The 17,444-nt window shown below is 39.4% G+C and overlaps 1 protein-coding gene across 3 annotated transcripts in view; it reads right to left on the bottom strand.

Annotated features, from left to right (window-relative positions):
* Window positions 1–16,774, bottom strand: part of LOC142161143 (solute carrier family 22 member 15-like) — a 128,487-nt gene extending 111,713 nt beyond the window's left edge. For all 3 annotated transcript variants that reach the window (XM_075216437.1, XM_075216439.1, XM_075216438.1), the window contains exon 1: window positions 16,619–16,774. In XM_075216437.1, coding sequence (XP_075072538.1) covers window positions 16,619–16,702 — 84 coding nt within the window. In that variant the 5' untranslated portion in view covers window positions 16,703–16,774. The remainder of the gene's footprint in view (window positions 1–16,618) is intronic.
* Between the last annotated feature and the right edge of the window lie 670 nt (window positions 16,775–17,444).

Below are 17,444 nucleotides of genomic sequence, written 5' to 3'. Positions count from 1 at the left end.
CCACAAAGAGCAAATAACTATTTTTACGTTTTGTGAAGAACACTGACAGGATTGACGAACACATTTTAGGCTTTTACTGGTTGATATCACAACTGGTGACAATTTGTTGAGAAGTGATCTACAAAAGAGTATACTGCTGCAAAAGCCCCCATGCTTCCTTCACACCATGCAGTTGCCAGACTTGGAATTTGCTTTTGGGTGATGCACCCTCTTCATGCTCTATTCTTTGACACTTTTGCAAAGAGTATACACAAATTATTCGGCAGGTATACATTATGTTTACTACTTAACCTAATCAAAGCCCATGTTTTCTTTGCACCTTGAATTTGCTTTTGGGTGATACAGGGTGAAGAGGGTCTTCATGCTCTTTTCTTTAGCACTTTGCAAAGAGTCCACATAACTCTTCCGTTAAATGTACATCGTTTTCACTACTTACGCTAAAAATGTATAAAAAAATCATTTGCCCGCTCTACAGTGCTGCAAAATCTTTAAGCCTGGCTACTTTATCTCTAGAGACAGACACTGCTGAAAAACTGGATCACCCCAAAGGACCACATCTCTTTCTGGCAGACATACTCAGCTGATTAACATTAAAACGTTACATAACACCATGAACGGGGATGTCCATGATAAATAGGCCCCTAACTCTCAAAGGAAAAATAATAATAATAATAATAATAATAATACAAAGCAAAAAGTATCACAAAATTGAGCCTGTGATATTTCTGACTGACTGGAACCAGGTGTCTCTAGGGATTCTCCAACAAGACAAGGCTATTTTAAATGTTTCTCTATGCCGATATATCTTGCCAGTAAACTGTCTAATTCTCAAATCAAAGTTCTCCTCTTTTTTTTTTTTTTTTTAAATAGCGCATGAAGTCTGATATCTTAATATGAGCACAAGCAAATCCTAAGTGTAGAAAATAAGGACTCTTTCTCCATATATCCCACACTGTTTATAATTTGTATAGGACGAAACATTCTTGTGCACTAACTGCCATGTTGTATGAGGCCTAAATGACTATGTCCAGAATTGCTGTTTTCCTAAATTTCAACTAGCAGCTAGTTATTGAGAATTGTTATACTCTCTAAGAATCCTGTTGTTGTGTGACACAACATGACACCAAGGAGGGAGAGAAAGGAAAACCCTGCAGGAAGTAGGGAAACACCAAGGAAAGCAGACAGAGAAAGAAAGGAAACCCAAAGAAAACAGACAGATAAAAATAGGGAAATGCAGAAGAAAGCAGGCAGAGAAAGAAGGGAGATACCAAGGAAAGCAGACAAAGGACGTTACGACAAACATGATAAAGTGTTACAAAAAAGTAGATCCAGAGGAGGGATGCAGTGACTGGGCAGATCAGTCAGGTCAGGCAAAACCTTCTAATTCATTCATAGCAATTGTACGGAGACACTGGGACAGGTGTGCTGCATTTATAAAAAAAAGAAAAGAAATCAATTCAAAAAAACAAGTGCAGTTCTTCAAGGAAGTGAAAAGAAACAGAGAAAACATAGACATCGCTCAAGTAAACATAAAAGAGCAAAAGAACATGGTAGATCTGATAAAGAGCACAAAAAGATATTTAGAACAGATTGGAGGCTCTTCTAAAATGAAAATGACAGAAGATTACAGTGGACCATATAAAAAAAGTCAGGAAGAACAGCAGATCTTGTCAAGGGAGATATAGATTTAAACAGATAAAGAAAAAAAGAAAACACCCAGGAAAACAAATAGAGTAAAAAGGTAGACACCAAGGAAAGCAGAAAAAGTTATAACAAACAGGAAAAATAATAACAGTGAAGAAGATCCTGACAAAGCGTGCAGTGAGTGGACATGTCAGGTAAAACCTTACAAGAGAGTGTTCACAAAAAAGAATTGTTAACAGCTTTACAGAAACACTGGCACAGGTTTACTAGAATTCAAAAAATGAAAAGACATCAATTCCTAAAAACTAAAGCAGATTGTGAAGAACATAGAAAAATTATACTGATGGACAAAATTAAAACAATACAAGAACACAGTGGACCTCATAAGAAAAACAGAAAGGTCAGCAGATCTGGTCAAAGAAAAAGGCCAAATGATCATATAAACAGAGCTGAGAAATTTGATACTCTCCGATTCAGCAAACTGCATAAAAATAACCTGTCCTCTGCCCACCAGCCTGCTAATAAGGACACTGTCCCTTTAACGGTACAACCATTTACTTTCCACTGTGTACTTGGAGAGGGAGGCTCTGGTAAAGTGATGCTGGCAACATAGGGAAAGAGTGGCAATTAAAATCCTAATGAAGAGAGGTTTAAAAGATAATAAAGAGAGTTTGATTGAGTGTCAGGTCCTTGAGCTGGCTCATGAGACCGTTTTTCTGACCCATGGCTATGCAGCCTTCCATACAGAGAGGTAAGCATACTACGTAATGGAACTAGCTGGCGGAGGGGAAATGCTTCTTTTAATGCGCGAGAACCGAGCGATCAACATCACCACCATAAAAATTATAGCTGTCGAACTAGTATTTGTGGTCTGCAGTTCATGCATTCTGAAACAATCATTCATCGACACCTAAAATTAGATAATACCATAGAGGGCCATATTAAGATCACAGACTTTAGTCTGGCCCTTTTAAATGTGCATGAGAAAAACAATGCCTAAGACTTTAGTGGGACACCCTGTTACGGTGCTCCAGAAAGGATAAAAAGCCAGCCATACAGTGCAGTTGTAAGGTTTGTTCACATTTGGAAGTATTTTTATATATACTAATCATAGGAGAACACCCTTTCCCTGGAAGGTCAGTTTTAGAAAAAGAGACAATGATCATTGAACAAGAACCAACATACCAAGGTTTAACTGACCCTGTAACTGAGCACATTCTAACAAAGCTCCTGTGCAAATAAGTGGCCCTCCAGCTCGTGGTAGTTGGTATAGTACAAGAACACCCCTTCTTCTCTGCTATTAACTGAGAAGAGATAGAGACCGGAAAAATACCATCACCAGTAACACTGTACAAAGATGCCATGAATCTACATGTAAGACAACAAAAGCCTGTGCCCCATACCAACATCCATCAGTCAGCACTGTCTGCCTCTCTAATCATGCTGTGTGTTATCTATCAGTACTGTCTGCCTATCCTACAATGCAGAATGTCATCACTGTGTATGTATGTGGTGCCTCACTAGTCTGTACTCTATCTGAAGACTATCTATTAGCACTGTCCTCTTCTCACAATCCTCTATCGGTAATGCTGGATTCCACCATTTAGCACTGTCCTCTTTTCATGGTGGAACCAACCTGCCAATGTCTTTCTCCCCCTTGTGATTCCAGTTTTTAAATATTTACTTTGCTCACTTAATAAAAATATACTTTTCAAAAATAAAGATGTCTCGCTTCTGTGCATTTACTTTCTGAGTTTATCTATGCATCAGCCCCAAAACAGGAACATTGTGGAAGGAATAATGGTAAGATGCAGGAGGGCCAATTGATGCTTTACCATTTACCATTTAAAGGTCAACAGAGAATTGCAAAACATTTAGAATGTGTCACCTCTAGAGGTTTGTACCATGTAAACTGGACAGATATCAAATATACTTTATATGTTAATTTATGTTTATTAATTGGGTTTATGTTTATCTGAAATTCTGTTAAGAATGCTTCATTGAAGCAGAACTGTCATTATATTATAAAAGAAATGTGTAGAATTTAACTGAACATTCTAGTTTATTTCAAAAGAAAATGTACATTTAGGGTCTCATTTAGCGACCTGACAGTGTTAATAGATAATGCACTAGTCACATTACCCTATTTGTACAGAATATACAAATGTAATGTGTAATGAAGTGTCATGCAGAAGAGAGAAGAGTGTCTTGAAAAGTGTTATAGTGTAATTTTCCATATCAAATGTAATTAAATACAAAACACCCCTACGTCTGTTATCTACAGGTTTATAACTTAAAAGAGAATCTTTTTCCAGCATGACAAATAAGAAACCTGAACAGACGGCCACTACTTGACAGATTATTCGGTGACGCTGATAAATAAAGTACTATTACCTGGAGGGTCGATATGCAAGCAGCCAATCAGAAGTGGCTAAACAGTTTGCTACTGTCATAATCATCACCACATATTTTTACAGTGGACCTCTTCCACACCCACAAGCTAAGTCTGCAAAGATGCGTAACTGGAGATGTGTCCAAGTATCATTAGGTGGCATGTAAAGGAGGCATGCCACACTTATGTGTGCACACCTTTTCAATACTCAACTTACTTTTGCATGGCCCCATTCCACCTCTTGAGGCATAAGGGGCCTTGTACCTAATATACACTGAAATCTAGATAGGGACATATTTTGCTATGCATGCGCAGTATATATATATATATATTTATGACCCACATATGGATGTCCCCACAACTCTTAATGAGGCCCTGAGCATTCAGCTCTACTGTGGACCACATCTTAGTATCTTCCAACCAGACTTGCAGGCATTCACAATCCCGATTTTTTCAGACAGCCCCGATTTGTGAACCTCAAAGAGGATGGGGCTTAAAAGGAAGTGGGTGGGACCTCATCAGAAAGTTTGGGTGCTTGGTCAGAAAGTGGGCATGATTTGAAAATTGAGGCAGGGTTTGTGTGAACTGGGGCGTAGTTTGCTTGGGTCAGAGACTAGGCTTATATTGAGGTGACTTTAAATGGATACATGTTGGGATATTTGCATCTGAACAATTCCATTATATTTGGGACCAGTCATGTGTCAAAACTAAGTAGCTGTCAGCTTCAGATGGGTGGCAGAATGACATGTACACTATGGTTACTGATGAAGCTGGAACTTGTCATTACCTTGGGCTGCTGAAGATGTGTAATAATGTAGGGGGGAGAAAAGGCACCAACAGATGTGGTCTATTCTCCCAGGAGGAGTGCAGGGAAAGCGCAGAGGAATTTCTAAAAGATTAAAGAAAAAGTGGAATTGTCTTAAGAAAACTTACATTTTAGGATAAATGGTTCTTTAAGGAAATACACCAAGTTCAAAAAAGACAGACAAAAAAAGCTTCAGGAATGAAGACAATTATCAGGAGCGACATACCTTAAAAATTAACATTATGCAGTTTTGTCAACTGTAAACAAGAATAAGGTTTTAATGATATATTTTAATATACAAATGTAAAAACAAAAATGATATATTCCAGGTATATCTACTGAAAAAAGCAGGGATTTTATAGGAGATAAAAATATGAGGGTATGCATAGGCAACAACTCTCCCAAGGCCCTATTTTTACATAAATTAAACAGAAATCAAACCTATTCCTTCAAATATAGAATTTAGCAATTTAAAATTTTAATCATGAATTCCATAATAGAATATACTTAGAAACAATTCTATATAGTATGTTAATATGACATATACAAGTCGGCATATCAAAAGTTGAGACATTAAAAGGTATATGTTCCCCGAAATCTAATCACAATGTTTACACTAAAGAAAATACTCAGAGCCAGATTCAAAATTAGAAATCCATATACATACAAAGCACTTAATAGTGTACTTTAAACAAGCTCTGTATATATGTGAATATAAGATATCTGTATATTTTTCCAACAAACTGTGTCTCTACCCACATCTCTTTCTTGCATGAATTCATATTTGCTACTTACTTGTGATGTAGAATTATTGCATTCAAACACCCCATACAAAAAGAGTATGGGAGTGATCAAAAGTGTTTTGATGACTGATTCTTTATAATTAGGGATACAGCATGGCATTATCCTTGATTCTATTCAACTTATTTTGGCACATACTTATTTCACCAGTTTCAGTTGTTTTACTTGCAGACACTTGGCACAGGCATGGGGACCAGTTTTGCTCCCAGTTTAGTCAATCTTTATATGGGTCACTTAGATCGAAATACCAGGGGTCAGCCAATCGGGGTGAATCTGCTGCTCTCTGGCCTCTATATTGCAGATTTGAGGATTTTTTGTGGGATGGGGACACAACTTCAGTTGACAATTTTATTAATCACCTTAATAAGAATTAATATCATTTGAAATTTACACACACTTGTCACCTCATACAGATCGATTGCAGACTCAGTCAGAGAGTCTAACTTTTACAGAAACCATTCAAAAAAATAGTGGATGCAAACAATTATTTAAATTATAATAGCTGTCACTGACTATAGAAAGATAATGTTCCAATGGGTCAGTTTTCATGTATCCGCAGAAATTGAATGACAGTAGAAATTTTCTGAAGACAAACTGATATTTTGTTATCATCTAAAGAAAATGGCTACCTGAAAATTTTTTATCAAATTAGCTTTTGTACAAGCTCTTAAGATAATTAAAAATGCTTTACTTCATAGTAATAGATTTGATAAAAATAGGTCTAATAGGTCTGTTACTTTTGTGTCAAAACATAATGTGCAGTCTCAAAAGATTAAAAGAATAGTCAATAAGAACTTTTCTACTATGAAACTTGACAAGGTTTTGAGGCCTTTTCAAGATGAAAAACCAGAGGTGATCTTTAGGAAGGCGGACACTTTAAAAAATAAATTTGTCCCCAGTATGTTTATAAATAAAATACCATATAAGATAGGTAGGGATAGGATACAACTGACATCTAATTGACTTAGCCCTATACCTAATGGATGCTACAAATGTGGCAGAAACCATTATAGAACTTGTAGTCAGATTTCTCACACATGTTCTTAATTTGTAATATCATGAAAGAAAATGTTAAAATGGTTTAAATAACTGCCAGACATATTATGTTAAATAACACATATATTGCAAAAGCCATATTCACTATGTAGGGAGAATAACCGATCACTAAGTACAACATTTTTGGAACATCGAAGAAACATCATTAATAAAGTTTCAACGCCATTTCAAGCATAGTTCCAGAATCTCAAAAATGATTCATTTGGTTTAGATGTGGTCACTGAGAATCCTATGACCTATGGATAACATCAGCGTCATGCTCATCAAACCACATGTGCCCATGGATGAGCATTGTCATCCATGAAAACACCCTTTCCAAAATTAAAAGAAATGCTGCAACATGGGATGAAGATGATCACTCAGTACCACTGCACAAAGTAGATTAAAATTTCACCAAACAATACAGAGAGCATCCCAGTAATTGCCATACAATACAGAGAGCATCCCAGTAATCGCCACACAATACAGAGAGCATCCCAGTAATCGCCACACAATACAGAGAGCATCCCAGTAATCGCCATACAATACAGAGAGCATCCCAGTAATCGCCACACAATACAGAGAGCATCCCAGTAATCGCCACACAATACAGAGAGCATCCCAGTAATCGCCACACAATACAGAGAGCATCCCAGTAATCGCCATACAATACAGAGAGCATCCCAGTAATCGCCATACAATACAGAGAGCATCCCAGTAATCGCCATACAATACAGAGAGCATCCCAGTAATCGCCAAACAATACAGAGAGCATCCCAGTAATTGCCATACAATACAGAGCATTATTGTAACTGCCAGAATGCAAATTTCCATGTTACTGTACTAAACAAGAGAATGAATCCAAAAAGGGAAATTGTGAATGGAAAACCTATTATGCTATAAGTAGATTTAATATGGAATTGTTGGAATTGGCAATATCCTAGAAATCTTTGTGTAAACCCTTGAAATTTCTCCTCACCAATGAGGAGAAATTGACAGAAAAGTGGAAATCACATAGTACTATGGAAGTATAAGGTATTCTGTAGATATCTGAATTTATGAATATATTGGTCAGTAGGTAGATACCAAATGCCTGTTCTCCATGAGACTCTCGACAAACAAATTCATACCAAGCATCAGAGGCTCTCTGATAACATCCAATTAGTGGGCTGTAACTTATAACAATGTGCTAATGCAGCTAGACACCTTAACATCAAGATGTAAAATAGAGTACTCTGTAGGGCTAGAACTTCTGAAGAAAGTGTCTTTTCCCTCCTGTCAATACACCTATTTATGTAAAAGTGTACTGGACATGGATTAATGTAACAGACAGCCAATGTTAGTTCTGTGAGGATATCACCAGGTTCTTTTACTACATGAAGACTTACAGAGGCAAATATTTCAGCCTCCATACGCACACTAATCCAATGTCTACGTATTTTTCTTACTGCCTGGCCTGCTTCATTAACTATATGTAACAGAAAAAGCCATGGGACACATCAGTGTTGCTTGTCTCTCTCATCATGCTAAAAACCATCAGCTGGCACAATCTATCATCACCATCATCATCACCATTTATTTATATAGCGCCACTGATTCCGCAGCGCTGTACAGAGAACTCACTCACATCAGTCCCTGCCCCTTTGGAGCTTACAGTCTAAATACCCTAACATACACACACAGGCAGAGAGAGACTAGGGTCAATATTGATAGCAGCCAATTAACCTACTAATATGTTTTTGAAGTGTGGGAGGAAACCAAGCACCTAGAGGAAACCCACGCACACATGGGGGAGAACATAGAAACTCCTCACAGATAAGGTCATGGTTGGGAATTGAACCCCAGTGCTGTGAGGCAGAAGTGCTAACCACTTAGCCACCGTGCTGCCACTCTGATTGTATCAAATTACATCAGCCAGCACTGTCTGTCTCCCTATCTGTGCTTTATTTTATCAGTTAGTACTGTGTCTCCATGATCATGCTTAATGTTATCTGTGAATAATGTCTGTCTTTCCAACAATGCAGAATTCCATCTATGGGTAATGTACACTCTTCTTCTCTATTGTTCTGAACATCAAGTAGCATCAGGGGCTGATTGGGAACATTAATTGGCCCTAGAGTGGCCTCATGTAGACAGGACCAAAACAGGTATAATTGGGACAAACACAAAAGTAGGCATTGTTAGCACACCATCAGCCCTAGTCACGGTGGAAAACAAGGCCAATTCAATACGCAATACAATGCAGAAAATCAAAATGATCGCATACAATACAAAGTGTATCCTAGTTGCCGCCATAAAATACAGGGAGCGTAACAGACTACAATATATAAAGGCCACGAGTGACCACCATACAATACAGAGAACATTCTTGTGTCCACGATACAATAGAGTGCATCCCAATGATCACCATACAATACGCTTCCCAGTGACCGCCATACAATACAGATACAAGTTGTGCAACTGCCAGAAAGTAAAGTTCCATGCTACTGTAAACAAAAAATAGATCCAAAGACAGAAAATGTGATTGGAAAATCAATTATGCTATTAGTAGATTTAATAATGAATTGTTGGAATTGCTAGTGTCCCACAAATAGTTGTGTAAACCTTTGAAATGTCTCCTCACCAAAGAGACATTGACAGAAATGTAGAAATCACAGTTAAATAGAAGTATAAAGTACTCTATAGATGTCTGAATATAATGGGTCATCATTTAGTGTTTAGGTTCAAAGAAAATATTTAACGTACAAAAATACGGTAAATAACATTGCCAAATGCTGGGGTTCAACGTACAGCACAGTGGGCATTCAGGTGGTGATCATACACTGCAGAAAGCATTCTAGTGAAAGATATTACATACAGAGAGCATCCTAGTAATCATTATGCAACAGAGGACGACCAAGTGACGAACATATAATATAGAAAGTAAAAAAATATCTGTGTGTTGTAAAGTCACTATGTTGGAAATGATAAAAAAAGGCCCAGGTGTTGCAACAAAGTTAGCCGAAAGGTGAAAAAGTGGGTGCTAGTACGTGGCCCTTTGGAGAAGCAGAAAAACTGCCCTAAAACCTAGCCTCGTTTAAAGAATTCACACTTCAAGTCACTCATATGATGAAAGAAATCTCCTACAAGTGTCCTCCAGCGAATAAGTAAAGTATTACGGATTCATTGCCCAACAAATTAAAAAATCTCAGTAGCCAGTTTTATATTTGCATCACCTTGTTTTGATGAATTGGGTGTGGTTTAAATTCCATTTTAAAGGTGTGAATATACAGTTTTTACAAAAGATAATTGTTATGCTTTTAGACACGAGTTTCGTCCTTTTCAGATAAGAAAAAGAAACTGAGGCTACAGTAGTCACAAGCTCACAAAAATAGACATTGGTTTATTGATGGTAGGGTCAAAATTTTACTCAAGCAACATGAATTCATGGATCAATCCTGCCTTGTGTCATCAATGCAGGCTGGTAGTGGTGGCGGCAGTGTAATGATGTGGAAAATGTTTTCTTGGCACACATTTGGCCCCTTTATACCAACTGAGCATAATTTAAATGCTACAGTGCACCTGAGTATTGTTGCAGACTATGTGCATCCCTTAAAGGCCCCAGTCTACCCGTCTTCTAATGGCTACTTCCAGTAGAACAGTACACCATGTCACAAAACACACATCATCTCAACATGTCAATGAGTTTAATGTATTCCAATGGCCTTCATGGTTACCAGATCTCAATCCAAAAGAACATCAAATTTGCAGTATGAATGTACAGCTGACAAATCTGCATCAACTGCTTGATGCCATCAGGTCAACATGGACTAGAATGTCTAAGGAATGCTTCCAGCACCTTGTTGAATCCGAGACACAAATAAATCAGAGTTCTGGGGTCAAAGGGTGGCTTCGACCCATTACTAGAAAGTTTACCTAATAAAGTGGCCACTAATTGTATATAAATATAATTATTATTAAAGACATAGACACACACACAACTATACTTGCTTTTATTGCATCGTGAAGACTCAGGTCTGGAACATGCTACAAAGGATCCCCCCTTTCCCTCTTCAATTGAATAAGATCATCTGTGCCAGTGTGACATTTGCAAGCAATGCCCAGTTTTTAATCGTAGGTTTGGTGGATAAATTGCTTTGGTACCCTTGCTGTTTGTCATCAACTGCATCTTTTTCACATCTCTGAGGTACGTTCCACTTTGACTCCAGAGTTTTCAAGGCAGTCGATGAAATCAGCTTGTTTCATCTTGCCTCATAGATCTTGGTGAAGTTGCGTGCATTTTCCACAGCAGCAGTGCAGCTCTCCATCATTGCTCAGCATTCCACAATGGTTGCTAACAGTTGCAAGCCATGTCCGACCTTCAGTGCCAGCGATGGTGTCTTAAATGTACTGGTTTCATCATCATAGCCAGCAGCCAACTTCACCGCATTTACTACATGCAGAAAGTTTCATACAATGTAAAGTCTTTTAACTTTAAAGGGGTAGCTCTTCTGGCATTTAACAATAGCCTTCCAATTTATTAAACCTTATGAATGATGTATTTGCTGGCATCTGACCCGACCTGGTTAAAGAGATGGCTGCCCCATCTGCATGATGCATCTTCATTTTTGACTGTAGGTAAAATTTCATCTGGGGTCATGTTGCTCAAGAGCTTCCAAAAGCCACCATTTAATGTCAGGTGGAGCAACGCTGAGCACACAGAGACTGGACTTGCCAGGTTTGGGTTTGATGCACCTTTGGTTTAGCTTACGGTTCTTTATGTGTTGCTACAGGTATATTCTCGCAAAAAAGCTTTGGCAAGCAGCACAGTGCATGAAACCTTTGAGAACCATGTCTTTGGTAGTGCATAAAATCACAGCACCACATCCTGTCCTTATCACCTCAGAGTTGTGTGCAGAGCTACCTCTATTCCAAAGATGTGCAAATTGCATGCGCCGTTCTTACGAGTACTCTGGAAATTTCATGGTCCAGGCAACTTCAGTCTCATTACGGTGAACATGCTCAATATGAGGGGCTATTTTTGAGAGGGGCTTCTCACAATACAGGCAGTGCTGCTTTTTGTTATACGCCCTGAAGCCATCACTTTTTTTTTTTATTTGGAAAGTGTTTGGATGGAAACTACATTATCTTTTCGGCCTTCTGTGTTTAAAATACTTCTGCCACCGGGTCAAGAATTGTTGTGTGTAGAACGAGTTTCTGTGTTCCTTCGCTTTATTCCACTACCCCGCAACAGCACAGCTGCTGTTGCCTGAACCACTATCCTGTGAAGGGTCAGGGATATACTCATCTCCAGGCTATATTCAGAGCCAGCACTGAGGTGTGTCATGTCCTACTGTACCCACTTGCCTTCCAGCAGGAGAAGGATGTAACCATGTCTTATCCCTGGTATGTGTAAAAGAGCTGGAAAGCAGCAATCTCCTTCACTTCAGGCGCATGGTTGAACGTGTGTATGCACTTGCGGTTCCACGGACATCTGGTGGTGGAGTGCACACATTTTCCCCTCCACCTCCGAAACACACACACACACTTTTGGTCTCACAAAAGTGACTCATTGGGACATGCAAGATTTCGATGCCAAGAATATCAGCAAGGTCTCCAGCATTGACTAGCGTTAGTAAGTTTCATGGCAACTCATTCATTGTCTCCGCTACGACTGAGGTCCCTACAGTGTTGGTGATTAAACAGGTCTATGTTACCACAAGTATTAGAATACAAGTACACACATGCCCCACCACTCGCAGAGAAAAAAAAATTAAAATTTGGAAACAAAAAAATAAATAAGGGGTGGTTTTAGGATACCCTGGAAGGGATGGGTCTCCTTGGTCTGATGCCAGAAGGCCGGTGGTGACTTGGCGGCTCGAGGTGTCTGTGTTACGGGGGACAGGGCCCGGAGGTGACCTCATGATCACGTGCACAGAGTAAGGCACAGAGCACAATACACTGAGAGCGAACCCTGCACCACTTTATATTTTCTTATCCTCCGGCCATTCGGCTGGGGCTTATGGGCACTTTTTTATTTATTGAACATGTAGCACTTATGCACATCCTAGCACTTTTTTGCACGGATTTTATTTTGTGTGATTTCCGTTTGCACGTTTTTGGGTTTGGGTTTGACCCTCAGGGGAACCACTCTCCCTCAGTTATCTGAGACTCTGTCCTTATGGGGAGAGTTGAAGAGCCAGTCCCCCGGGGAAAGCTTCTGCCGACCTCGGGGTAAAGGGGACTGCCCGAGCCTTGCGGCAGAGGCAGTCCTGAAGACCCTTGCCCTCGAAGGGGCCTTTTGGCTCCGAGGGTCGGGATGTAAAGGGGCACCCCCTAGCTTCGGCGAAGGGGTGTCCGAAGAATCTTTGTCCTCCCAAGAGGCCTTTTGGCTTTGGGGGACAGGGAGCAACCCTGTCCTTTCCTTTTTGGGAAGGGTCTAAAGGCCCAAGCCCCCAGCACTGTTTTTTCGGCACTGGGTGATTTGGAGCACCGCACCTCGGGATTCAATAAAATAAAAAAAATATCAGTATGCAGATCATTTTCAGAAATAACAACCAAAAATCTGGCAATAGGCACAAAAGATCAGTATCTCAGGATAACAAAAGTGTAACACATTATTCGCATTGTCATTTTATACAGACGAATGCACGTTACCCAACAAGAATCTATATAGAAAACTCACTTGTTACACAAAATTTTACAAAATCACAGGACAACTGAAAAGCTTCAGTGACCTGTGATGCTCAATACATATCAGTAAATATGTTTTTATAAAATGTGTTCTTTTGATACATTGTAACATATTTTTTTTGTCTTTCTTTCTGAGATGCCATCATAGATTTATTGTATGTATACAATTATGCATTTTACATTCCCATCAAGAATCCAAAATATGCTTGTAAAATGCCAATTTGTCATTTCACATAATGCAGCACATTTGCAGCCATAGACGCATTGTGAATGGCATTAAATTACATGATATTATGAAAGGATCTTGTTCAGTCTCAGCAGTATCTTTTGTTCTTCCCCTGCCTTTCAGGGCAGAGTGTTCTTCCAATTTATGAAGCAAGAGTCTGACAGAGGAAGTGTCTGTTTTGGCGCAAAGAGAATAAAACTATTCTATTCACTTTGGAAGTCAATTTATAAAATATTATTCTGAAATATAGTCTTAGGGGGGAAACTAATTATAGTGCAGTTTATTTAAATGTTCAAACCTCCAGATCTACTGAAGCAAACACCACTGTAAAACCACAGGGGGGGATCCTAGTTTTACAAAACGTAACTATCTAATTGCGGCCCCGAATTGTGCCATAGAAATACAAAATGCTAAATGTATCAGTCTGGTGGGCTTACCAGACATTAAATAATTTCACGTTGGGAGCCTTAGTTTATTTCTATATGGATTATGTCAGATCAAGAACACAAGGATATTCAACATGGTTTTTTTTTTTATTTAATAATCAGGAAAACTATAATTTATTTAGTAATGGGGGCACCAGGCTAGATTTATTTTTTAGGAGACATTTTAACATTATTTACTTTTTACCTGGTACTCACCAGTCAGGGATACAAGGATGGGCCCAGCACTACTTTGCATTGGGCCATGCATCTGTTGGATGTTCGTTCTGGCCCATTCCCTAATGGACGAGCCTGATGTGAACTAGAACTGAGGTGTTGCACATTGCTTCCCATCCAGTTTTACCAAGCGGTTTCCGCTAAACCTGTGCTAAACCGATAGCATAGTTGTCATTTAGTAGAATAAACGGGTTTGCAGGAGCAATTGGGCAGCACGGTGGCTAAGGTGATTAGCACTCCTGCCTCACAGCGCTGGGTTCATGAGTTCAATTCCCAACCATGGCCTTATCTGTGTGGAGTTTGTATGTTCTCCCCGTGTTTGCGTGGGTTTCCTCCGGGTCCTCTGGTTTCCTCCCACACTCCAAAAAACATACTAGTAGGTTAATTGGCTGCAATCAAAATTGACCCTAGTCTCTCACTCTCTCTGTCTGTCTGTCTGTGTCTGTGTGTATGTTAGGGAATTAAGACTGTAAGCTCCAATGGGGCAGGGACTGATGTGAATGAGTTCTCTGTACAGCACTGCTGAATCAGTGGCGCTATATAAATAAATGGTGATGATGATGATGTGTGTTTAAAGTGTGGTCATCTAATACAGGGCAGCCATTTTCTGACCTTAACAGATATACATCACACTGTAGCTGATCAGTTTGGTAATAATGAATAGTAACACTGAAGTATCAGTAACCATGAAATGTTTCAGTTTCCACTCACACTCATAGAATAAAGCACTGTGAGCGTCCACTAGAGACTACAACTGTGATGCTGGGGAATTAAGGGGAAATAAGTAAATATTTTGAATTGGTAAAATTACTACCGGTACTTTTATTTTGCTGCATTTATTAATATGATTAGTGCTTGCAATTTCAATTTATGAAGAGCCTAACAGGGGAAAGTGTCAGAAACCATTTTTGTTTTGACCAGGAAGGACTTGGTCTGTTTTTTGAATATTATAAGTGGGGTTATTTAATTATTCATGATTTTAAAGGGTAAATCCTTAGACATTTGGCAGCTTTGCTATATCAAACAAAAGTTTACAACACAAACTTGTATAACTGTTAACAGGCTGATATGCCATAGAAATTAGCAGGGATGAAAACATTGTAAAGTGTTCATCACTAAGCATATTAAAAGCAATGATTATGTGTTAAAGGGATTGTAAACTCCCATTGCATTAAGGGCCAAAAGGCCCATCTCAAACATTATGTATAAAATGTGTTTTCTATACGCTTTCCCAATGTATTTTTAATCAGTGTTGGAGCCTGTCATTAAGTTTCCTAGTGAGCTTTTCATGCACATATCCAATACTTTTTACATAATAATCCACTTATAAGAGTAATATTTTCGCAATAATGGACCACAGTAGAGTGTTACATTTATAATGCAGGATGTGCATTAAATTTAAACGTCCTCCCATGGAATATTTTGTTGATGACCACTATACTACAGCACCTGTTAATATATTGTTGATTCTCACCCTTGCACCCTCTTAAAACCAATAAAAAAGTTTAAAATTTTATTTTAAATTATCAGGACTGTGTGTGGGGAAAGCTGGGCTTAGCAGGTAAGGGGTTGACATTTAAAACAGGTAAGCAATACTTATGCCAAGATACTGTCAATAATATACTTGTTCCGCAGGTTTTAGTGTTAAGGTAGGACATTTGCATTATTTGTTTACTTAACTTCACCTTTTCTGTGTGAACATTTGCAATTCCAAAGCAATGCTTTTCAAATCTAACAGTAACACCTCTTAGTGTGTGTGTGTGTATGTAATATATATATATATATATATTTATTTATATATATATATATATAACCATATCCTTTTTATGGCCTTATCGGTTTCCTTCTGAACATTATTTACATTGCATTCATACTGCAGAAAATACATTCCCCATTAGCTCAATGAGAATGTCTTTATTCTTTGTAGGTGCTGTACAGGCATTTTACCTAAATGCTTTTCATCTTGCAATTGCAAAATAACATTGTTATCCTTAGTGCCTGTGGCACTTCTAATACCACTAGATAATTAGCACGTTTCCAAGGACAACTCGGGTTATTCCAGCATAGTTACAGCTGTAATCTTTAAAACTATATTTCATTATCTCCAGTGAGAAAAATCTGAGGTCTCTGTGTCCCAAGAGGTTGTGCAGCAGCAGTGGTTCAGAGCCTGTCATAGAGCGGAGTGGGATAATGAGTTGCCAGCTCGGCTTATAAATAGAACAGACTATGAATGATTCATGTGCCAGGAACATTAATTTAGCACCTCTTAGAATCCCTGAGTTGGGTCAGCTGTAATTTGTATCCTAGCGACACCAATGAGGGTGGCACTGACTGCATGAGAAGACTAGTGAGCGCAGAGTTAGGCTACCAATGAGAGGACCGACCTGCAGCAGCACTAGGAATGCTGTCAGCCGCTTCTGACACCGGCCGAACTCCCCGACCGATAGAAAAGCCTCATCTAGGTCCATCTGCTGTCTCACTAAAGTCTGGCTAGACACCCGTCATCGTGGATCTTCTGACGTCACGAGGTCATGTGACTGCTGTAGTCACATGGTACATAGGGAAGGCGGGCTGCTGCCAATGTGCCTGTTCCTGTGTAACTACTGAAAATAACGGAGAGGCAGATAAGAAGATGTGGTAGTGTGGGGGAATGATCTGATGATGAAAGGGCATGTGAGTGAAAAGCAGGAGTGCAGGGGGGCATGTGAGTGAAAAGCAGGAGTGCAGGGGAGCATGTGAGTGAAAAAGCAAGAGTGCAGGGGGTCGTGTGAGAAAAGTTGATGTGTGAGAGTTGGGGCATGAATTGTAGGAGGGTTTTGAGGTGAAAGCAGGCCTGCGGAGGGAAGGGGGGACATGTGTTGGACAGGGGGAATGCAAGGGAGAAGATGGTGAGTATAAGGAGAAACCAGGTGACTCCCTCACCTGCCCTCTCTTCCCACCATTCTCTGTCTCTGCCACCCTACACAACTGGATTTCCACACATGCTGCTCCTGCCGGCGGTCTCCTTTGTCGATCGCAACCCACCACCCTCTATATGTCACCCCCTCCGCCCACCACACTCCCTGTCGCATGTATCCCTGCCTCCAACCAGATTTTTGCTCACATGAACCCCCTTCCATTCCCCAGCATCTCCCTGAGCTCAATGCTCACTGGCTTCATTAAATGCCCTTGTTTTCAATTGCATTTGTCACTTCGTATTGATGCATAGTA

The sequence above is a fragment of the Mixophyes fleayi genome, chromosome 6, assembly GCF_038048845.1.
Source record: "Mixophyes fleayi isolate aMixFle1 chromosome 6, aMixFle1.hap1, whole genome shotgun sequence".
NCBI lineage: Eukaryota > Metazoa > Chordata > Amphibia > Anura > Limnodynastidae > Mixophyes > Mixophyes fleayi.
The sequence above is the reverse complement of the archived record's forward strand: the minus strand, read 5'-3'. Positions and strand labels throughout refer to the sequence as shown.